At 35.8% G+C, this 24,393-nt stretch overlaps 1 protein-coding gene across 2 annotated transcripts in view; it reads right to left on the bottom strand.

Moving 5' to 3' along the window:
* Positions 1 to 24,393, bottom strand: part of NFKB1 (nuclear factor kappa B subunit 1) — an 89,116-nt gene that overhangs the window by 23,443 nt on the left and 41,280 nt on the right. For both annotated transcript variants that reach the window (XM_006918874.3, XM_006918875.3), the window contains exons 5-10: positions 23,036 to 23,184; positions 13,028 to 13,191; positions 11,065 to 11,223; positions 9,634 to 9,738; positions 7,350 to 7,441; positions 5,340 to 5,478 (exon numbers count right to left, since the gene is read on the bottom strand). In XM_006918874.3, the coding sequence (XP_006918936.1) occupies positions 5,340 to 5,478; positions 7,350 to 7,441; positions 9,634 to 9,738; positions 11,065 to 11,223; positions 13,028 to 13,191; positions 23,036 to 23,184 (808 nt within the window). The remainder of the gene's footprint in view (positions 1 to 5,339; positions 5,479 to 7,349; positions 7,442 to 9,633; positions 9,739 to 11,064; positions 11,224 to 13,027; positions 13,192 to 23,035; positions 23,185 to 24,393) is intronic.

Raw genomic sequence — 24,393 nt, 5'->3', positions numbered from 1 at the left:
GTGCGCTGTGTGCTCATGAGAACAACAGTAGAACAGTTTAGCTGAAGTGACAGTTTAGTATGAGGAATTCTTAAGAAACAGAGCTGACTGAGACCACACTGTGGAGCACCTGAATTATAAACTGAAGGAATTTAACTTACAGGTAGGAAAGCCAACGAATGTTTTTGAACTGGAGAATAATGTGTGGTGGTGACATTTTAGGAAGATTCCTCTGTCACTGGTACAGAGGACACAATAGAGTCAAAGCAAGAGGTAGAGAGGTTGTTCCTTCGTGGTCCCATGATTATAAAAATGGGTGGACCCCAGAAACACATAAGAAGAGGGATCTGTATCTGTTGGGGTGACTGATGGGATGTGGAAAGCTGAAGGTCTAAGATCACTACTCTCAGAGGTGCTGAGAGATTTGATTGTCTAGGTCTAGATGCTCTTTAGACTTTCTTCTCTCATTCCTCATGTGGTTGCTCTGTTTTTCTTTAGCTTCTCACTATCCGTGCCTCTCACTAGCTCCGCTGTCTTTCTGAGTTCTGGCACTGCCTTTGTGGTCTATTGCTGCGTTCTTGTTTCTTCTTTCTGTTGCCTTTTCTTTGCTCTGATTTTCCTACTATATATTTTTTCTCCCTTCTCTCTTTTGGGCTAAAGCAGTGAAAAAAGTTTTTTTTGTTTAAATTGAATAAACAGTCAATGTGGTATCCTTTTTTTCAATCAGTAGCCTAATTTTAATGACTATCCTATTTCTGATTCTTCCATGTCAGTTTTGGCTGCTGCTTGTGTTCAGAAATATCTTTACTTATTTCTAGTTCTGCGGTTGTTTCTATCATCTCAGGGCTAGAGAGAATGCTATTGTTTACTGATTATCTTGCGATCATCTGAGTGCAGTTGAAAGATGAAGTAGGGGAAAGTAGGGTAGCAAAGTGTACTTAGAAAATAATGTTTTAAAAACTGATCATGTCGGGACTTGTTAGGAAGAAAAAAGTCAACATGAGTCACCTTTGAAGAAACTGTGCTTCTATTAGAAAGAGATGATCTCAAAGTGTAGAAACTTAAACAGTTTCCTTATTAAAGGTTTTGGACAGATTTATAAAATTTTTCCATCTGTTGTATAATAACTAATAGTCATATTTATTACTCACCCTATAAACCGTTGATCTCACATAGAATATTAGTTCATTAGGAATATGAAACACAAGAGGGAAGTAGACAACTTATTTATCTTCAGAAAAAAATGTTATCTATTGACATATTTTCTATCAAAGAGATCATTTTGTGTTTGCTATGTACTTCTTTCGACTTACAAAACAGAGACATTCACTGGTTATTTCACTGAAAAACTGGAATTTTTAAGAGCCTATTAAAAAATATTAAATATCCTACAGCCATTAAAATTTCAATGGCAACAAACTGATATAAAAAATTCCACATGAGAAGCTTTTTAACAAAAACTCCAGCAGTCTACATTTCCATAAAACTGAAGATTATGTAGAGATTTTCATACTGGGCTCATTTATCTTTGTGGTCTGCTTTTGATAGTGGCCCCATGGGACGTACTATATAACAACAACCTGTTCTAGAAGGGAGCTAAGTGGCCACTCACTATAAGCTTTCTTTTTATAGAGGAGGAATCGAAGCTAGGATGATTAAGGGACTTGTCTGAGGTCAGGGTAGAGTGAAGATCAGATCCAAATTCTAGTGAGCTTTCCATTATATTAGGCTGCCATTCTTTGGGAAACACTCCAAAATATCTGTGCTTCTTTTAATAATCAATGATTTAAAAATAATAGGTTAGTTCACAAATATAAACTTTTAGCCTCTACCACCTTTTGCTGTGCTTGTGCTTTAAAAGTACCACATTCTCACTTTTCAGGTTCTAGTTTGTCAGCAAAGATGTCTGCATTTATCCTGACCATACTTTTCATAGTTTACAGGTTATGATTGTTCCTTCCTAATCTCCATCTTTTCAGACTGCAAAGTCATATGGTCTTTCATTCCTTAGGCCGTTCCGCAGCTGCCTTCTTCCCTTGCCAATCATCCCTCTCTTGATTATTTTAACTGTCTGCCCTGGACCCAACCATCTCCATGAAGTTTCTATGAGGTTCAATGCCAATGATCATAAAAGATGCAGAGTTCAGGACTGGATAATTCTGTACAAGAAGAATATATTATATTTCTTTATCTAATGAGCTACTTGATGGCACTCAACAAATTACTAGCCTTTTGGATGAGGATGGCAACCTGGTTGGACAATCAATGAGTCAGTTCTCAGATATTTAATGAGCATTGCTATGTGACATATATTGTTCTAGATGCTGGAGATGTGGCAATGAACATAAAAGACCAAATCTTTGACCTAAAAAATATTCCTACTGGAGGTAGGAAGAAGACAATGGACATATAAATTAGCAGATAAGACAATTTTACATACTGATAAAAATAATGAAGAATATAAAATTAGGCAGTAAGACAGGGAGTGCCTGCAGGGCGTGGGGCAGTGAAAGATGTGTTCAGTGACTTCTGAGAAATATATATAATGATTCATTTGGGTTATATAGTTTGGATCATTTTCCTTTACTTTTATGTTAAATGGACTGCTACTTTTTGACTAGTCACATGCCTGGTGGGATTGTTTCTCCTTGTGGTTATTTCAGTTTTGGATTTTATAATCCAGAAGGTTTTATAGACTAAGGTAATTTGTTACTTTCGATAAAACAGGTCTAATCTCACAATGACTCAGTCACAATACTTGTTGGCTAGTCTTTCTGTGAAACTCAACAGCTAACCCTTATTTTTCCAGAGGGTTCTTCTTTTATTGTTTGTATTGCATCGAGCTTTTAGTCAATGATGGCCTGGAAGGTAAGTGCTTGAAGCATTTAGGTGGGATTTTGAATTTTCAGGAGACCTTATTCTCTAATTCCAGCATCAGACAACTCCTACCATGACAGGGTAGCAATGAAAGTAATAGTCTGAACATGCCCCTCTTGTATCATACTCTCTTAAAACACAGACACCCCTAGGAAAGGCAGACATGCAGCCTAGAAACCAAGTTCGGTTTCTCAGTTCATACAGATCTGGGTTTTTTTTTTTTTTTTTTTTTTTAAATAAAATTCTCTTATTTAAATACAATTCTCTGTTGGAAAAATCAACATTATTTTGAAAACATATTTTAGGACAAGAAATCTTTTAAAAATCTTTTTTCATAAAACAGGTCATTAAAAAAAAATCTTTTTTTCTTCATAAAGTTAGAAAAATGTGCCGTGTTTCCCTTCTGTGTTGACTTTTAAAGAAGTATATTTAATCTAAAGGAGCGATTTTCAAATTTTATGCAGACTGAAGCATTCAGAAGACCTCAGGCAGCTCCTCGGTGGGAAAATGAAGAGAGGTGAGAGCTTCTGGGGAAGGCTAAGTGGGCAGAGCTCTCCACCTCTGTTTTAACCATTGTCTATCAGGTTTTTATACTGAGATTTTGCATGAAATTTCATGTGGAGGGAAAAGAATGTCTCCTGACAATGTTTTCAAACCACCAGAGAATGCACTATAAATCTGACTCATTAGTAGAGAGGTCACAACCTCAGGAAAGAAACAAGTACCCACAGAAGCATCTTCTAAATGCTCCTGACACAACATGAATTCTAGGAAAAGAAAGTCCTTTTCAAAATCACCCATCACATGTTGCTATCACAGGATCCAACACATGTGTGGGTCGTTGCTGTGGCACCTTAGTGGTTTTCAACCTCAGCCAGGACCTGGGTGCCTGTGACAATCATTTCCTGACCTCCTTTTCCAAGTCTCACTTCCTTCTAGCCCAAGGGTTTCTAATTTTGTTTGTGCCATGGTTCATTTTGCAGTCTGGTGAAGTCTTTGGATCACTTCTCGGAATCACAGTTTTCAGTATGTAAAATACAAAATAAGATTACAGAAAAGCTAATTATATTAAAGTACATTCCTGTCCATGGACCCCTTGAGGGGTCAAGTGGACACCAGGTTAAAAAAAATACTTTTGAAAAATTATCCAGTTTAGGGGCGTGTTACAACCATTCTGAGAGGATTCTCAATGCTGAATTTCCTACCCTGTCCTCTCTTGAGGTCCAGTTTTGCCTTTTGATTGGCCTATTAGGAATTTGCTACAGGAACCTAAAGAGTAACATGTTTTAAACTGAGCTCCTACTTTGCCCACCCACACTTATTTTGTTCCCCTGATTCTTTCATCAACTCAACCAATCACGACCTTCCTTGGCTGAGATTCCTAGAACCATCTATGACACCTGAATTTCTCCTTTACCTCCTACCTCAACCAGCATCTGGGTCCTCTTGATACCATCACTGAACCGCCTTTTGAATCCACCTTCTCCTTTCATTCCTTACACTGATACCTTTAATAACCTCATTGTTTCTCACTTGGATTCTTGCATTACTCTTCTGACTCATTGTCTGCTGCCCAGATAGTCTCTTCAGTGACTCAGGGCCATCACCCCAAATTCAAACAGGCCTGGTCGTTCCCCTCTCCAGAATCAATGAAAAAATCTTTAGCTGCCAATCATGGCACTTCAGAGACTAGCGCTGGATTTCCGTTCCTGCTTTGGCCTCAGTAGTCCATCTTAGAGCTGGTAATGCTCACTTTTCTGAATAAACACAAATTGCCTTAGCTCAAGTCTCTTGAGGGCTAGGTAACTCTGTCCTTTTTCCTTTTGCACCCAACTACTGAAATATATTCCCCAATTTTAAGGACCTCGAAGAAGCCTTCTTCTCAGAGGCTTCAGAAGCAAGGGCTCTCTTCTCAGCATTCCTATATGTATTTGTGGACACTTCACTTTTGGAATGTACCAGAATCATTAATTAGCATTACGACTGTTTAAGGAGACGATTATTTCCCTTTCTTGGTGTGTCTTTTGTGAGAAAAAGAATGGTGCTTTGTTTGTTTTTATAGTTTTGCACTACTCAGTCTCCTGTTCACCTGCCTGAGGCCCATTAATGAAGTGGCTGACTCTCCTACACAGCGAGCTTTGTCTTTGTATTTACTCCATAAATAATGTTTCAAATTCAAAGACAAATTCTCAAAGCGAGCTTTGTCTTTGTATTTACTCCATAAATAATAGTGTTTCAAATTCAAAGACAAATTCTCACATGTCTAGATCTCATATATGCTTGGTGGAAATAACATTATTTTAAAAGGCTAAGCTTAATTCCATGACCCCCAAGTAGTGTTTTACTTCTCTCTTGCCTAAAAATAAGTTCCTGAGATCCAGGGGCCAGTTACTAGGAAGTTGTTCAAAGGAGGTGACTAATCGATCTTTCTAATCGGCTTGTACAATTATTGAAATAAGCAAGACTATAAACAATTGAGTTACCTTTGATTTCAGGGTAGTAGAGAAAAGGTTTTGGTTCACTGGTTTCCAAATCAGATTTCCTCCGAAGTTGGACGAACACGGAGGCTGGTTTTGTAATGTTGATATCTTTATACTTTGGAGTTTTGAAGACGATGGCAAACTGCAGGATAAAAAGATCCAAATGTTGGGGCAGGACTACATTTTTTTTTTTTTCCAACAATGTTACTCATTAAACACAATCTTTATGCCCAATGTTTACACACAGTGTACAAAAAGTACAGCACCCTAGAGAAAGTTACGAACTCAGAATTCTATACCCATACATTTTTGTTAAATTGCCACTGTGGAAATGAAGCAAGACTATGCCAAAATATTGCAAATATTTATTATTTACTCGTCTAATATTTAAAATGTCTTCCGGTTGTAAATAATAATGTGACTAAAATACATTGCATACACCTTCTCCTCTTTCAAATTAGCCTTAAAAGCCTCCAAGATGATTATTTACAGCAGTGTTAGAAAGAATGGATGTGGGAAGAAAAAGATGAGGAAGATGATACTACTATTAGCCTGTAGGCCAGCCAATAAGGAGAGGAAACTAAATCCTGCAAGGAAGATATCATCACAGGGTCAGTGTATTTTGAGGTGAGAATGGCCAGGGCTCAAGGCATATTATATGGCATTCTGTTAGATAGCCTCCTCATTAATTTCTGGTAGTACTAGAATAGTTAGGCACTTTTACATTTTCTAGTTTGATTTTTTGATGATGTAGTATATTCAGAATGATCAAGAATTTGTAATATATAAAAAGGTATATAATGGTATACGTCGAAATGTCTTGCCATGCGTGTCTCCCACCAAGCAATTCTTACTGTGTGCCTGACCCTCCCCCAGAGGTAAACGCAGAGAAGTTATTAATTTCTTTCGTATTCTTCTAGAATTTCTTTATGCTTATGCAAACATGAACACAGAATCTTTTTTAACTATACACTTTGTTTTATACTTATTTAAAAAAGAATTTTTAATGTTGTATCTTTGAGATCTTTCCATATTGGTTCATAGAGTACTCATTCTTTTTAATAACTATATAATATTCCACCACACAGACACAACATTATTTAATTGGCTACTTATTAATGGATATTTGGATTGCTTCCAATTTTCTATGAAAATAGTATTCCTCAGTCACTTAGAGTAATCATTAAGATGAGGATTTAGCATTTTCATCTCTTAGTCATATACTCAGTTGTCACTGGGAAATCTTGATTTATCATGATAACATCAGCCTCAACTAGGAAATTCCTCCCTTCAACACTTTTCATTAGAATTCCGTTGTAACAGGTTTCACCACAATTACCCAGTGGAACACTGCTATGGACTGATTGTGTCTCCCCAAAATTTGTATGTTGAAGCCTTAACTCCTAGCGTAGCTGTATCTGGAGATAAGGCCTTTACATATGTAATCAAAGTTAAAAAAGGTCATAGGATAGGGCCCTGATTGGACAGGATTAGTGTTTTTATAAGAAGAGACACCAGAGAGCCTATTCTCTCTCTACCGTGAGAGGACACAGTGAGACGGCGGTCATCGGGAAGCCAGGAAGAGAGCTCTCACTAGAAATCTACCCTGATAGACCCTGATCTGGGATGTCTAGTCTCTGGAACTGTGAGAAAATAAATTTCTCTTGTTTAATCTACTCAGTCTGTGGTGTTTTGTTACGGCAGCCTGAACATACTAAATACAAACACTTAAACATTTCCACTAAGGGACCTGAGGGCCACTCACTGCCTTATGGCTAAGGCGATCAGATACCCAAATGAAAAGTCTTGCCCAGGTCTCAGAGCCAATGGTTTTTATAGAGGCTAGCCCATAATTCTATGGTAGGTAACTTTTCTGCAAGACCTCAGATAGTCTTTAAAATAATATTCTTTTATGAAAGTTAAATAAACATTTATGATTTTTCTGTTTTCATATATGGAAGCTAAGTACTGAATTTCAACAAGGCAGAAAACATAACATCATCATCCACTTACTTGTCTATGAACGTCTGTGGGGGAAAAATCTCCAAATCCTTCCCAGATTCCACCATTTTCTTCCTCTTCATAAAATCGAATCTGGATGTCATCTGCAAACAGTCACATTCAGGCATGTAATTTCACACAGTGTAATAATATTTATAAACATGCTGAAAAATAAAGTTGGTTCTAGATTCTACTTACTATATACTTAAACTCTTTTGACGGTAATTAATATGAAATAAACTTTTGAATAATTTAAAATTTTCACAAATCACTAATTTTATTAGTTACGGCAGTAATGGGGTCCAAGTTTCGTTTATAATGACAGAATACTAGATTTACCTATTCAATCACAGTTTTCTCATAATCAATCTTTGACTATCCCCACTTCTCTATCCTTAAATCAATTCCCTCCTGAGAAATATGAAGGATAGTGAAGAATATCAGAATTCCAAAAGGTGTGATTCAACTTGATTTGGATTTATATAATATTTAACTTACATAAAGTTTACTATATGGCAGACAGTTTTAAGTGCTTTACATGTATATATTAAATGATTAAATCCTCACAATAGCTTTGTGATGCAGGTGTAATATTAATATCCTCATTTTGGAGAAGAGAAACGGGACTTCAGAGAGATTAAGTAACTTATCTAAGGTTGAACAGCAGTAAATGGAGAAGCCAGGGTTTGAACACAGACAATATAGTTTCTGACTTAAATATTCTACTATGCTGCCTCCCTCTAGTACTTTATTTATCCTTATTGAGAAACTGTTAAAAATATGTTGGTCAAGTCCCTTCGAATTAACGTAGAATGCCTAAATTTCACACTTCTGCAGAAATATGACAATATAACTCAGGTTGGTATCTCCCTGGCTTCAATTCCCATTTCAAAGGAAGAAATGCACTATTCCTTTGCCTTCAGATGGACTACCATGAACTTGGTTATTTAGATTCTTTAAGCTAGATACAGACTTCTCTTAATAAGCCATTCCAATGTAACGACAATGATTAAGAATCACATTTGCAACTGAAGTTAATCAGATTGTGTTTACTCAGTATGCATACCTAGGAATCTGGAATTGCATGTTACTTAGACAGAATGGGTTAAAAGAAGGATGATACCAGGATAAGCGGAAAAAAGTGTAAACTTTTTTTTGGATAAAGATATATACCTTTACCTTAAAACCTGATATATGATCCCATTTTTTTCTGACTTTTTACCTCAGAGCATTTAGCCTCAGATGAGAATATTCTCTTTTTTAAAGCCATAATTATTTTATTTAGGGACTATATTTCCAGTTATGCATCTGCTTACTTTGAAAATGCTCATCGTTTTATAGTGAGTAGATCTTTATTATACTATACTTCCTATCATTTTATTTTAAAAATGAGTGAAGTTTGAGAAAATAGCACAATCTCCTTTGGCTTTTGCTAATTGACCAATCTTTTACTATATCTAATGATTGATAGATAAATGCCAAGAACCTTTTCCGAAAGTGAAAAGTATGAGAGAAATATGCTCTGAGAATTTCCTTATAATCTTAGCTCTCATCACGTGAGAGTATTCAGAGAGGCTCTCTCAGTGTTGCAACAAAGCATTGTACGATAAACAAAATAATTTTATACTACGTAAAACATTGGATTCCGCAACGAGTGGGCCACAGAGCAAATTAAGCCTGAAACTCTGCTGGAGAAAAAAATGACAAAACTGAAGCTGTCCTACTTTGGGCACATCATGAGAAGACAGGATTCTTTGGAAAAGACAATAATTCTGGGAAAAATGGAAGGCAGTAGGAAAGGGGAAGACCAAATATGAGATGGATTGACTCCATAAAAGAAGCCATAGGCATGAGTCTACAGAAGCTGAGCAGGGCTGTTGAGGACAGGACATTGTGTATCTTGCTCATTCATAGGATCTCCAGGAGTCCTAGCCAACTCAATGGCACATAGTACAAACAAAACATCATCTAGTGTGAGTGTGTGTGTGCATGAAGCATGGGCTATTACTCTTTCATTTTAATTTAACTAAGTACAGGTACCAAAGCTTAAAGTATAAAAACACTGAAATATCACTGATTACCACCATTTAAAAATTCTCTTTCCTTCTGTTGAAAAATTTTAAATGAATTAGTTGGGTTTAAAAAAATAATACAGACGACTTAAATTTGGAAGAGGTGAGATGTATAAATTTTACAAGTTCTATGGCACAAGAGATATTACTGGGTCCATTGCCAAGAAGTGACTCACAGATACACTCAGAATATTTCACATCTTGAAATCAGATCATATATTTACCTTTCTGAACCTTGTCACAGAGAAGATAAATCTCTTCTCCTCCAGTTACGCATCCAGCTGTCCTGTCCATTCTTACAATTTTCAAGTTGGACGCGTTGGGGGCTTCTGTCCACAGGAGAAAAAAAACAGACATCATAGTTTATCCTGAGCTTCACAAGCCAATGTCTTATGAGGGATCTTGCCCTTAGCACACACTAACCAAAGAAAGTTTAAATAGATACTTTCACTCATCTTGTTTTAACAAGGACACAAATAAGACCAAAATGCTTTCTGAAGTCCTCGGAGCACTTCCTGGGCATGGGTCATTCATTATGACCAAAATAGATGGGGCAGAAAGGAGCAATCTTTGTCTTCCACTAACGCAGACAGAGATTAATACGGAAAGAGAAAGATCTCTTCTGATGTTCCAGGACGTATAAAGCCAGTGGATTTGTGGAATTTCAATTAGGTCAAGACTGTCACCTCAAACTTATTTCCATAATATTGAGATATCATTACAAGAATCCTAGAAATTTATGAGAAGCACAATTTTCTTCAACTGTTTATTAATTTTTAATCTACAGAAAAGAGAAATAGAGATGTTATATTTCTTTTCCCCAAACTAAATTAGAATTCTGTGTGGTTAGGGGGCAAAAGTTTTGTGTGGTAATAGTACAAAGCTTCCTTTTTTTTCCCCCCAACAGCTGCATTTTAAGGTGATCTTTAGTATGGGAGTTTTCATCATTTTATAACTCTTTCACTTCCTTTCAAACTTGTTTAAATTAGAGAAATCAGTTAGTTGTTGTACTTGGAGCATAGTGTTTTCTACTTAGACAAACCTTTATACTTTTAATAAGCCTAAGTCTTGTACTTGCAGGCTTTTTGGAAATATCCATTGAATAAATCTGATATACATCGAATAAGAAATTTGCATAAGGCTGACGATCACTGTAAAACTCTTAAAAAATTCTAGGAACTATAGACTGAAATAGAATTTTGAAGTCACATACTATATGTAGTGCTCATTCAGTTAACTCAAAGTTCCTTGATAAAGTTATGACATGTGAGAATGAAGTTAGATAAAAATAATAGTTGTCTTTTATTAACTTCTCTTCAGAGTCCCAACAGAAAAAAAACGAGATACTTTTCCCTTCTAAGTGCACCAACAATATGTCCTCAGAGCAATAAGAGATGCAAAAGAATAAAATGCACATCAGAGGAAGGAGAACTACATTTATGCAGCACCTCATAACATTTCACTTTAAATCTAGGCAACAACTTTTTATATTAGATTTTAGTACTCCCATTTTGTAAATGATAAACATGAAGCTTCAAGTGATAAAGTTACCTGCCCTGGGAATCAGAGCTAGTAAGTAAACTGCCGGGGCAGGTTGCAAGTCTGTTCTTGACAGTATATGGAGCTGCCTCTCCCACTGGAAGACAAGTACTCACTGCTGTCGTAGATGGCATCTGACACTACGGGTTCCAGGCGCCTTGTGAAGCTGCCGGTGCTGTCTGGAAGAAAAGCTGTAAACATGAGCCGCACCACGCTGAGGTCCATCTCCTTTGTCTGCTGAAGAGCTGCCTGGCGGATAATCTCCTTTTCCCGATCTAGGACCATACAGCACAGGGCATTCATGCCCAGGAAAGAGGAAAGCATGAACATTTTAGATCTGATGCTTTGATAAAGCCCAAATAATATTAACTTAAAATAAAAAGTTTTTTTTCCCCTTGAAATTCTTCATGTTGCTAATAAAATTTTAAAGTTTGTCCCATTTATGTCATCCAAAATTAAAGGCTTCAAAAGAAGATCTGCATTTCCTTTGGATTACAGTAAAAATTGTTCTCCAATTGTCCTCTCTCCTTTCCTATTGTCCCCTGAACTCTCCCTTTCCTCCCTACACAACTATGAGTTGAAGGCACAAAGGATGTGATCCAATGGAATGCAATAAGACAACTACGCACCACTGGTATTGAGAAATGTGAAAATTAAGTATTTAAAAACCTCTTTGAGCACAGAGACTATGTTCTTTCCACAATGCCTAGCACCAGACCTGGCACATAGAGCATACTCAAAAAGTACTTCTGAAGGAACTGAATGACTCAATTGCATTTGTCACCTTCCTTCCCTCCTGAAGGAGCTTTTATACAGATGAATATACTTGAAATTAACTTATAACGTAAAAAGTGGTCATTCAAGTGATAAATACTATCAAAGAGCTACAGATGAAATGATATGAAATTTTAAAGGAGAGGAGAATCTGGAGGCTTTGTAGACATTTGCTCTAACTCTTGAAAAGATGGAAGAACTTGAACTTATGGAGCAGGTGAATAAGAACATTTCTAGAGCAGGGAACAGCAAGAATAGAAAGAATGTGCCAATGCAAGGAAGTGAGAAATCATGGTGCTTCAATGGAGTAGTTCAGTTTGGCATGAGGGGTACGGTGGGAAACAGAATTGGAAATGCAGAATAGGGCCAGCTTCTGGGAGGTCTAAAGTGCCAGCTTCCAGAATTTGGATTTTGTAGGTAATAGGGTGACATGTAGGCCTTAGTAAGATCGATCTGACCATAGGGTGGAAACTCCATTAGAAGTCGGGAGGGACAGAGACGGAGCAATGAAAATGGAGTAAGGAGTGGAGTACCAGAGAGAGCACAGCATAGCTGGACCACTAACTGGAGATGCAGCCCAGGGAGAAGGAAGAGACAAAGATGACGAGATGGTTTAGAATATGGGTGTCAGAAGATGAAACATGTTTAATGGAAAAATGATGACTGGTTTTGGATCATCTGAATATGATGACAGGGTGGCCAGACTAAAGGACAACATATAAAAGCAGAAATGGTGTATGCGGTAAGCCAAGAATTGGGGTTGAGAGAAAAAAACATGAGTAAAAGCAGGAAAATACAAAATCATTTTCATGATAAAATGAATAGTTTATAATGTGCCTGAAAAGCCCAAGGAAAGATTCCTTATAAGAAGGTAAGCTGGGGAAGTATAACAGAGGAGGTGTTTTTGAACTAAATCTTGAATATGAATTGTTTTTGACAAGTTAAAAAGAGAAGTGTAGGCTGTTTCAGGTAGAGAAATACACATACAAAGGTATAAAAGATGCATCAGGTGTTCAGGAGGCAGTGACAGGGAGAAGTGGGTACAGGGTGGGATCGGAGATGATGCTAGAAAAGTGTCAGGGGACAGACTTTGAGGGCTTTGTATGCCAGGTACAGAGGTCGAGGTTTTATTCTAGAGGTAGCAGGATATCAACAAAGGTTTCTGAGTAGGAAAAGGGAGGGAGCAGCTTGGGTATAGATTAGGAGAAAGAGAAACCTCGGACATGGAGACGAGCACATAGTCTACACAAGAGAAAATGAGAGTCTGAGATCTCAAAGGAGCAAGGCTGGGAGAGTGACACTCACCAGTGAGCTGCCGGTCTCCTCCACCTTCTGCTTGCAAGTAGGCAAGATCAGGATGTACCAGAAGTCCAGGATTGTAGCCCCTAATACATGCCTCTGTCATTCGTGCTTCCAGTGTTTCAAATACTTTTTTCTTTGTCACATGAAGTATACCCAGGTTTGCAAAGCTGGAGAAAAAATAATAACAGCAACAACCACCACCATAAGTTAGGTAGTCAATGACTAGAGAGTATGGTTTCACTTGAGTAAAGTGGATTTAAAAAAAATCCTCAATCGCTGGGGCCCACACTATAATCACATGTATTACTATTTCTGCAGTGAAACATAAAGTAGACTCACCAAATGGGAAAATAAAGACTATAACCAGCTGCACATCAGGGCAGATTGGGTTTTGCCACCAAATGAGTCTGTGGTAAACTTAGCAAAATTTTTTGGTTTTCATAGCTTATTAGACTTTCAAATTATAATTAAGAGAGTGGAGTAGATATAACTTAATAGGCAATTTTGTCTGGACTAATTTTAAAGTGTTTTCTAGGAGAGTTGTATACGATTTTTTAAATTCCAAATATAGTACTAACTTTTCTAATTCTTTTTTTTTTTTTTCCCCAGAATGAGAGGAATATTATATTTTGGAGTGTTTTTTTTTTTTTTTTTTCCTTTTGGATCATCCTTAGGTTTCTGGATAGGATTTAAAGTCTAGGTCCTGTTTGAAGTCCCTTTCCTGGAATTCTATCTCCTCTTGGGTTATCTAGAAGGTTAGAAAGATTTAGTACTAATAGAATGTCATCTACTTCTACATGGACTCAGGCCTGAAACTATACCTGTAATTAGGAATGGAGAATCTTTTGTCTCGTGAAGGCTACATAACTATAGAGCAAAATACGTTAATAAGCTAAATAAAGCAATTTAAAGGATTTAAAAATATATATATAAAATGCTCCAGCTATTTATTTTTTAAAATAAAGTACACAAAACAAAGAAATATGGTCAATAAATGTAATATAACAAACAAAAAAGTACTCTACCAAGAAGACTCGTTCATTCTACAAATATTTATTTAACTCCTTTTTAATGTCTGGCAATGTCCTGGTGCTCCTGTCAGCAGTAAAGGAATCTCTAGTTTCATAGAATTTATATGCTAGTGAACAACAGAGAAAAGACAAAGAAGCAAATTTTACATTATAATTTAGAATAACGTTACCACAAAAATAAGGTAGGAATGGGGAATAAGAGAGGTAGTAGAAGGCATGGCACTTTAAAATAGGTAGAGGCCAGAAATGACTTCATTGAAAAGATGACCATTGAGCAAGAACTTGATGAAAGTGAGAGGAAAGACATGGATATGTGGAAGAAAAACATTCAAGGCAAAAGAAATAGCAAGTGGAAAAACACTGAGATATGGTCATGCCTAGTGTTTTCTAAAGACGACAATGGCAAGAAGGCCAAGGTGGCTGGAGGAAAATGGAAAAGAGGTCAGTAGAAAGTGAGGAGTTCAAAGAGGTAAGTGGAGGCACAGATCTTTAAAGCTTTGTAAGCTTTTGTATGTACTTTTCCTTTTTTCTGGCTTTTACCCAGAAAGAAAAAAAAAAGATTAGTTGAGAAAAGGTAAAAATATTATGACAACTGGATTGAATGAAACAAAGAATATGATAATGTGGGAAGACCACATCAACTAGGGAAAGGAAACATGAGCTGAAGGGAGAATGGGCTGAACCCTCATTGAGAGGCTCACAGATAGAACAAGACATGTGTCTAGACAATGACTGAAAAAGTGGGACAGCTGAGACAAATACACAGAAGAAAATACACTAAGGGAATTTAAGCTCTCAAGCCTAGAACAGTGCTTGACACATGGGTGTCTAATAAATGTCTGTTGAATCAATGAATGCATGAATTAATACAGCACAGAAAAATATGCAATGATATACTGCATATTTTTATTATTCGTTACGTGAATTGTGAATTTACTCTGGTAGTAAATGAAATAATGTTACCACAAAAATTTATTACTTCTGGTAATAAATATAGAAGTTAGCGTTCTGCTTCAGGTAATGATGGAGTAACAGAGACCGATAGAACATCTCACCTTAAACAACAAAAAACACATGAAAAAAATTCTTTTCAGACACTGGACGACAGGCAGCACAGGACAGTGATCTTTAAGAAAAGGAAACAAATAAGGCGAATCCGACTATTAGGCTGGCTTAATACCTAGAGTTTCCAGGCTGCAGCACAGGAAGGGGGACCCCAGACAGAACCTGGTGATCTCCCTAAGTTGAGGAGACAGAGTTAAAAATTTGAGGCGGCAGAGGAGGCTAGAATTCACAGGCAGAGTACCAGAGAGGAAAGAGCTACATACAGAGAGACACTCAGAGATGTACAGGGGCTCCACCTTGAGTCTTCAGCTGAGTACTTTTTAGAGCATACGTATGAAGAAATGACCCAAGGCTGGGAAAAGAACTTCCATAAAGGAGCAGGCAAAACAATTCTTGGAGGACACACAGAGCTGGAATAGTTCAGGAAATTTTGTAATACATGGATCATCAGGGTGAATATTCAGAAATGCCTTACTAATGATATCAAATTAACCCTGTATTAAAGCTGCTTTGGTCTCCTTAGCAAAACCTAAAAGTAAATCTAGAAAGGATCAAACTGTTCCCAAATTTAACTTCATCCCAATGCTCAAAAACATTTAAAGGCATACAAAAACAAACAAACAAACAAACAAAAAACTCAGCATGAGCAAAATCCAAAATGTGTGCCATCCAATAAAAAATTACCAGGCATTCAAAGACATAGAAAAATATAACTCACAATGAGGATAAAAATCAGTTAATAGAAAAAAACCACAGAACTAAGACGGAACACCGAATTTACAGGCAAGTACATTGAAACAGCTATTATATATATGGTCCATACGGTCAAGAAGGTAGAAGGCATTAGTATGTTAAGGATAGATGTGGAAGATATAAAAAAAGACTCCAAACAACCCTGTGGAGATGAAAGCTACAATGTCAGAGAAGAAAAATAGGATTAAGAACATATTAGACATTGTAGACAAAAGATTAGTGAACCTGAGGACACAGTAATATAACTATCCAAAATGAAACAGAAAAAAATTTGAAAAAATTTTAAAAAGAACAGATCATCAATGAGCTGTGGGACAATTTCAAAGGCCAAACATGCATGTGATTGGTGTTCCAGAGAAGAAGAAAAAGAGAAATGGATGGAAAAAATTTAAAAAAAAATAATGGTTGAAAAGTTTAAAAATTTAACCAGAGATACAAGAATTTCATAAACCCAAAAGCACAAGAAACATGAAGAAAACTACACTAAAAGCCCATTATACTCAAATTTCTTTAAAGCAGTGAAAAGAAAATCTGAAAATCTGATGGAGGAAAAAAGACACACTAAGTGAAGAGGGACAAATGTAAGAATGACGAGAGATTTCTTGATGAAAACAAGGCAACCCAGAAGACCCTAGAGCAGCATATTTTAAGGATATGAAAGAAAAACAATGTCAACCTAAAATTCTACACTCTTCAAAAATATCTTTGAAAAACAAAGACAAAATAAAGTTTCAGTAGTACAAACAACTGAAAGAATTTATCAGCAGCAGATCAGTAGTATAAGAAAAATTAAAGGAAGGGCTTCAGGCAAAGAAAATGAAAGCAGACAAAAATCTTGACTATGAAATAGAATAAAGTAAATACGTGGGTAAACATAAATACATTTTTTTATTTAAAATTTCTTCAAAATATAACTGTTAAATGAAAAATAAAAAAATATTGTGTCATATTTTACACAGACATGTATTATATTATAAATATATATTTCATATGTATTTATATATATTTATTTAAATATATATTTCCATGTCAATGTAAAATACATATATTTTACACAATAGCTATCACACAATAGCACAAAGGCTGACAGGAGAAATAAAACTATACTGTTCAAAAGTACAGCCTAGGGGATATAGTCAATAATATTTTAATAACTGTATGGTGTAAGACGGGTACTAGACTTATTAGGGTGATCGCTTTGTAAGTTATATAAATGTCTAATAACTATGCTGTACAACTGAAATTAATATAATATATATCAACTGTAATAGAAAAATAAAAAATATAAAAAATACTATTAATAAAAAATAAATTTAAAGAAGCATGAAAATTGATTTTGACAAAATAAGAAAGTATACTATTCATTACTATACACGAAGAGGCATAATGTTATTTAAAGGTAGACTGTGATAAGTTTAAGATGTATAGTAAAAACTGTAAAACAAGTGCTAAAAAATACAAAGAGGTATAAACAAAAAAGAGATAAAATGAAGTTATAACAAATAATCAATCTAAAAGAAAGCAGAAAAAGAGAAAAAAGGGAACAAAGAACAGATGTGACTAGCAGAAAATAAAGAGCATGATGGTAGATTTAAACATAGCCATATCAATAATCAGATTAAATATAAATTACTTAAGCTTGCCAATTAAAAGGCATACAGTGTCAGATGGAATAAAAACGTAAGACCTAACTATGTAGTGCATATTCGCTTTGAACATAAGGACACAAATAGGTTAAAACTAAGAGGATGGAAAAAATGTGCCAAGTTAACATTAATCAAAAGAAAGCTGAAGTAGCTATATTAGTATCAGTCAAGGAAGATTTTAGAGCAAAGAATATCACCAGGGATAAAAGAGGGTCATTGCATAATGAAAACGGGATTAATTCATTAAGAGGACATACGAATCCTAAATGTTTATGTATCTAATAAAAGAGCTTCACAATATAAGCAGCAAATTCTTATAGAACCAAAAGGAGAACTAGGTATATCTATAAATATAGTCAGAGATTTCAACAGCCCTCTCTCAATAATTGATAGAACAAGTGGAGAGAAAATTAGTAAGGATATAGAAGACTTGAACAGCACTATCAAAACAACTCAATTGGCATTTATAGAACATTCATTCAACTTGATCAGGCTATTCATTCTTAAGTGCACAGAAACATTTTCCAAGTCAGATCATATTCTGATCCATAAAACCAGTCTCAATAAATTTAAAAGGATTCATATCATATCAAATATTTTCTTACCACAAGGGCACTAAATCAGATATCAATAAGTGAAAGATCTCTAGATAGGATTATATTTAAATCAAGATTGGCCATGTAATAATTGTTAAAGCTGGGTGATGGGTATACTGGGATACAAAGAATAGTTTGGTGGTATTCTTTCTACTTCTGAATATGTTTGAAATTTCTAAAATAAAATGTAAAAAAAATAAGAGCAGACATTATTATTAGTACATGCAACAGAAAAAAATGAGGATCATAAATGTTAATACATGGGAATGCAAAATGGTATAGCCGCTTTGTTGGAAAACAATTTGGCAGTTTCTTCCAAGATAAACATTAAACTCAGCATGCATCCCTACAATTTCACTCCTTAATATTTACCCAAGCACTAGAGAAATGAAAACGTATATTCTCATAAAAAGTGGTTTTGTCATCAAAAACTGGAAACAAACCAAATGTTCTTCAACAGGTGGATGGATAAACAAGCTATGACACACTGATACAATGCAATACTACTTAGTAATTAGTAGGAATAAACTACTGATACACACAACAACATGGAGGAATCTCAAATGCATTATGCTACGTGAAAGAAACCAGAGTCAACAAAGCTACATATTGTATGATTCCTTTTGTACGTCATTCTGGAAAAAGCAAAACTATAGGGCTAGAAATTAGATCAGGAGTCACCAGGGCCTGGGCTGGGAAGAAGATTGACTCCAAAGAGGCACACGGGCTTTAGGTGTGGTGGTGATAGAACTATTCTATACCTTGATTCATGGTGCTTGTATGAGTGTTTGTCAAAATTCATAGAACTGTACACTTTATTTTATTTTATTATTTTTTAAATTAAGTAAATAATTTTATTTTTATGGTGACATTGGTTAACAAAATCCAGTAAGTTTCATCTGTATATTGTAACAGTAAGGCATATATATATATTTACACTGCGTGTTCACATTGCATAGTTAGATTTCTTTCTGTCACCATATATTTGACGCCCTTTACCCTGTCTACCTCCATTCTCCCTCCACTCCCTCCACGTTGGTAACCACTAGTCTATAGTCCATGTCCGTGAGTCTCTGTTTGTCCTGTTCCTTTGTTGCTTTTAGATTTATATCCCACATATAGGTGATATCATGTGATTTTTAATTTTGTCTGTCTGGAAAACTGTACACTTTAAAGGGTGAATATCATAGTATTTAAATTGTACTTCAATAAAACCTGGTAAGAAATAAAATAAGAAAGGTTATAACACCTAATAATCGGACTGGGACTACAATCCTGTTTCTTATTCAAAATGCCACAGTCTTTCACACTGGTGGTTGTCAAAGTGAAGTCTCTAGATCAACAGCATCAGTATTACCTCAGAACTTACTAAAATGTAAATTCTTGAGCTCTATCCCAAACCTACTAAATCAGAAACTCTGAGGGTGGGGCTCAGCAATCTGTGTTTTAACAACTCCCCCAGGGACCTCCATGCACCCTAAAGGTTGAGAACCGCTGCTCTACACTATGTGAGACTGATGAGGTCAGCATCTCTGGGAGTGGGCCCTGGCATCCGTATTTTTATCAGTTGACCAAAGGTGACTTTAATAAGTAACCAGGTTTGAAATCCTCTGCACTGGACCAGATGTTTCCATCACCATCATCATCACCATCTGGGATCTGCAGCTGCCCTCTACGTAGGTTCGAATATCCGTGTCACTCACTACGTTGAGATTCTAAAGTGGCCCCTCCCTCAGGCCTTTCTTCTTCTCAAGACTCAAACACCGACTTCACAGCCAGCACAAAATTTAAAAGCAGCCTGTGACTCACACTCTTATTTGGAAGTTGGATACTTCCAATTTCAGGGCATACTTTGTTTTCTCCAAATAGCTCTTTTTTGTTCGTATTAAGGTTGAATTATCTGACATTGCCAATAATTAATTGTTTTTGGACCCTCAAAACAGCAATTTAATATGGTCTGCACTAGTTCTTTGAGGGAGGCCATGTTTTTCTTTTGTATTTTTGTAATTAAATATCTACTTCCAGTGCTTACCAGCTGATATATGCTGTAAATTTTAGTTAAAAAAAAAAAAAAAAAAAAGACTTCACATCTCTCTAAATCAGGGTTGCCAGGAAGCAAACAGAGGGTGTGGTGATTATTGGTGAGGAAGGTGGCTTAAGCAAAGTCAAGAAACAGTTTCCATTGCATGACAATTTCAGAGAACTAAAATGTTGTTGAAACAAATTGCTGATATTCAGGGTCAATGATATAATATCAAACTAAGATTATTTTCATGAGGACTGGCACTAAAGGCTAACCAAATAAATGAATAAGAAATAAAAAGACAAAATTAAAGCTAGCCAAAAAATCAAAAAGGCAAATTCCCCAAGTTAAAGCAATCCGACCTACAATCATGACTTAGTTATCTAAAACATGAATATTTTAATATAGATAACAAAACATCTTTGAAAACAGAAACTAAATTTTATTGAGAACCCCCAAAGAAAAGTAATCCTTTTAGTTTTAATAATTTAATGGTTATTTATCTTCTCAGTGTCATTTTTTTATGTAACTTTTTTGATGTGTTGGATTGGTGCCCTGCTTGTAAATCTATACTATACTCTCAGCTTAAGCTGTATTATTGAAAATAGGTTATCTTGATTCCATTTCTAGTATTGACAAGTCTAAGGAATAACGCTACCTTTCTAAATTTCTTTACATGCCATTCTTACCTACAAGTTAGAACTAAGTAATAATAATCGATGGCATACCATAAATACATGTGTAGCAAGTCTGCTCATGTTATTTCATAATAGTAGCTAGTGTTAGTTCAGTCTAGAATTGTGGAGATGTAAAGAGCCTGGAGATAAATTTTGTAGTTCAACATATTTTATGAGGGAAGAAATTAAAGTCCCCAAGATGTCATGCAAATTGTCCCCAGTACCACTGTTGAAAGTAACAGAACTGGAAATAGCATTCTGGTTTCCAGACTACTAGTGTGATATTTTTCTACTGTTTGACATTGGAAACTTGAGAGAGAGAGAAAGAGAGAGAGCATGTGTGCGAAAGGGACAAATGAATCATAAATGATATACTGCATTTTGGAAAACACTGTAAGCAAAAGTTTCTCAGTTAAAAATCAAATTATAGAGAGAATACCAATGTTTCATAGAACACTCTGAACAAGAAAGTCTACTGAGTCTATTGTGACACTCAAGTCTATTGTAACCCTCTTTATTAAATTTCTGAGTGAAATTGTACATGGTTAGGAAATCCCATAGCACCATGACCAGACATCTTGATATTTAAATTTAGTTTAGATGCTCAAAATGTATGTTGATTAAATGAATGAATGAGTTCTCTCAACTACTGAACCCCACACTCCAGCATTCCAAGAGAGTAAAGGATTTCCTCACTTTCCTTGGAAACAGGGAATTTACTTTGACTCCTGCTGTAGGTCCCAAATTAAATAACCATTAGTTCCTTCTCAAATTCCAAAAGATTACCAAGCCAAACCACAGAAACACCAAATTACAGACAACATACTGGAAGGTTTTTTTTTTTGAAGTTTTATAATAACAAATATTATTAGTAGGAAACTTGATCTATAATTTCCTCTAAAGGATATGATTATCACACAGATTAAACAGCACCAAGCAGAATAAACACTTCAAACTGACCGCACTGGAGAAAATCTGCAGAAAACTAAATGATCGATTAGTCTGAAACTCTGACAATTACCCTGCATTTCAAAGCTCTCACAGGTCAGTCAGAAACCGTAAGGATATTCCAAAACAGACGATGAACCAACTGTGACATACAACAGGAAACAGACCAGTCTTTCAAGAGGATGTTGAAACAAGTTCATATAAAGCACAGTTGAAATTTTCAAATCAATTTAAGCTTCTTCCTCCAATCTAGAGGTTTTTTTTTTTTTTTTTTTTCCTAACATCAAAAGAATCAGATTTTTGTGACTTAAAAGAAAGCTCTCTCTCTAGGTTTTTCACACTTGAATATTTTCACAGTCAAACAAAGAAATACCTAGGAACATGAAAGCTCAATCTCTCCAATAACAACCAACTTGAAACTTGGTCGGAATTCAAAGTCTGAAATGCTACCAGCAGCTTAATTATAGTTGATTCAAATAATTCCTTTCTTTTGTGTGAATAGTCCAGATTAACTGGACTATTACGATTTTATCATAAACTATATAAACCAGTATTAGGAAACCCTGAAAGATATTCTTAAAAATTAAACAAAATTAATTAAAAATTTCTTACTTCTTTTGGACTGAATTTATTTTTATAACACTTGATTCATTTAAAATTAATTTTTGATCTGTCTGAACAACCCTTAAATGAATATGTTACATTTCAAGTCTAATGAATGCCGAAACAAATTTGCATTTCTTGGCTTCTTATTTGTGCACACTTTCTAAGCAGCTCAGAACTGAAACAATATCTATCAATCTACTTCATGTTCAAATAATTCAAACTATAAATCCAGAGTTAACACTTCATTAAAGGAATTCTCAAGAATATAAAACCATTCATTGTGTTGATTTTTGCTATAGTTAGGTTTCTTCTCATTTTTCCTTGTCTTTATTTCCAGAAGAAAAATATTGCTAAAAATGGCACAAATGCATCATTGGTCAAGTGATCATATAATTTATCATCCAAACTGGGCTACTTTTGACAGAGAAAGGGGGTGCTATAAGTAATTAGGTCAGGACCATAGGTGCAAACTGGGCTGTCTCAGGGAATCCCAGACATGTGGGTATCTTACTCCTCAGAGTCTAAGTGATTGTGCACATTTCATTTTTAGGTCCCCTCTGAGGGTCTTGGAAAGGCCCCTAATGAAAAGGACCTTTCCAGGCAAAGTCCCTGGGTGCCATGTTCTACCTGCTCCTACCTTTCACAGCATCATATACCCTCACTTACCCGACCACCATGTCCTTGGGTCCAGCAGTCACAGTGCAGATCCCATCCTCACAATGTTTCCCCACCAGGCTGTGTGCATGCAGGTGGATGTTTTTTCCATTTGTGACCAACTGAACAATAACCTTTGCAGGTCCCACATAGTTGCAGATCTATGTAAGAAGCACATTTTAAAAGTTAGTACATCTGACTATACTGCAATATGGAAAAATGCTTAGGACAAGCGAGTAAGTATAAAAAGTATGACACAAAATTAGGCATACCTGTACATGTGTGACCATAGCTCTGTTCTTAAAAATATGTGATGAACAAATAATGGGATGGAAATAAATTAAAATGCTAATAGTGGTTGTTTTGTGTGTGGAGGATCTATTCCAGGAAGCAGATCATTTATAACACAGTCTGTATTGTTAAAGTTGAAACAGCTCAATTTAGAAGATGTTATGATGAAGCATCCCCTCCCTGCTAACCAAGAACACATTTTCATCTGCACCCTCATCACAATTTTTGGTCAGGAAATTGGAAAGAAGATCTTTCAGAAGAGAAATGGGATTGGTGGATGATGGAAATCAAGGGAAGGAGAGAGGTGGGCAGAAACAGTGCATCTTACATCTTGGCCATGAGATTAGGCAAGAGAGAGTCTTGCCAGAGACCTGGCTCTCAAAGTTGGCAACAGACACCCAAGCTCACAGAATGGACCTGCAGAGATCTGGTAGGATACTTCAGCCTTTGGCAGCACTCTTTGCTAAGAGCTCTGATAATTGAGTTGCATAGGTCCAGGACATAGTAAGTTTCTTCAATTAAAATAAGTGTACTTCCTAAGTGTAAATCCTTAGATTTGACATCTGTTTAGCTCTTCTTTTATAAAATCAGATTTTTTCCATTTGAGGCAATTTAACTTTTTTATTGTTAAACCTTTAAAATGATAACAAAAGCAATAAAAAGGCAATAGCATGGGGATGATGACATTTTAAGCAAAAAGAGGTTGAATACACTTTCTCCTCTAGTTGGTCCTCAGACCCCTATAGTAGGCCATAGATTCCTTCTTTGAAAAAGCCTCAACACTAAAATTTTATTAAGAGAAAAGACTAATGGCTTTATATTTGTCTTTGAATCCTATAAGTCAGAATCCTGTTGCAAATTCAGCTAAACTATTGGAAACGCACTATATCTCTTCAAAGAGTGACCAGCCATCCTAGTTTGCCTAGGACTGGAAAAATTTCCTGGTTCATAGGACTTTTAGGGCTAAGAGTTGGTTATACTATCTCTTAAGCTCATATTGCGTTTCCTTCCTTCCTTCCTTCCTTCCTTCCTTCCTTCCTTCCTTCCTTCCTTCCTTCCTTCCTTCCTTCCTTCCCTCC

The sequence above is a fragment of the Pteropus alecto genome, unplaced genomic scaffold (genome assembly GCF_000325575.1).
Source record: "Pteropus alecto unplaced genomic scaffold, ASM32557v1 scaffold5, whole genome shotgun sequence".
NCBI lineage: Eukaryota > Metazoa > Chordata > Mammalia > Chiroptera > Pteropodidae > Pteropus > Pteropus alecto.
This window is presented reverse-complemented; position numbering and strand designations above follow the sequence as displayed.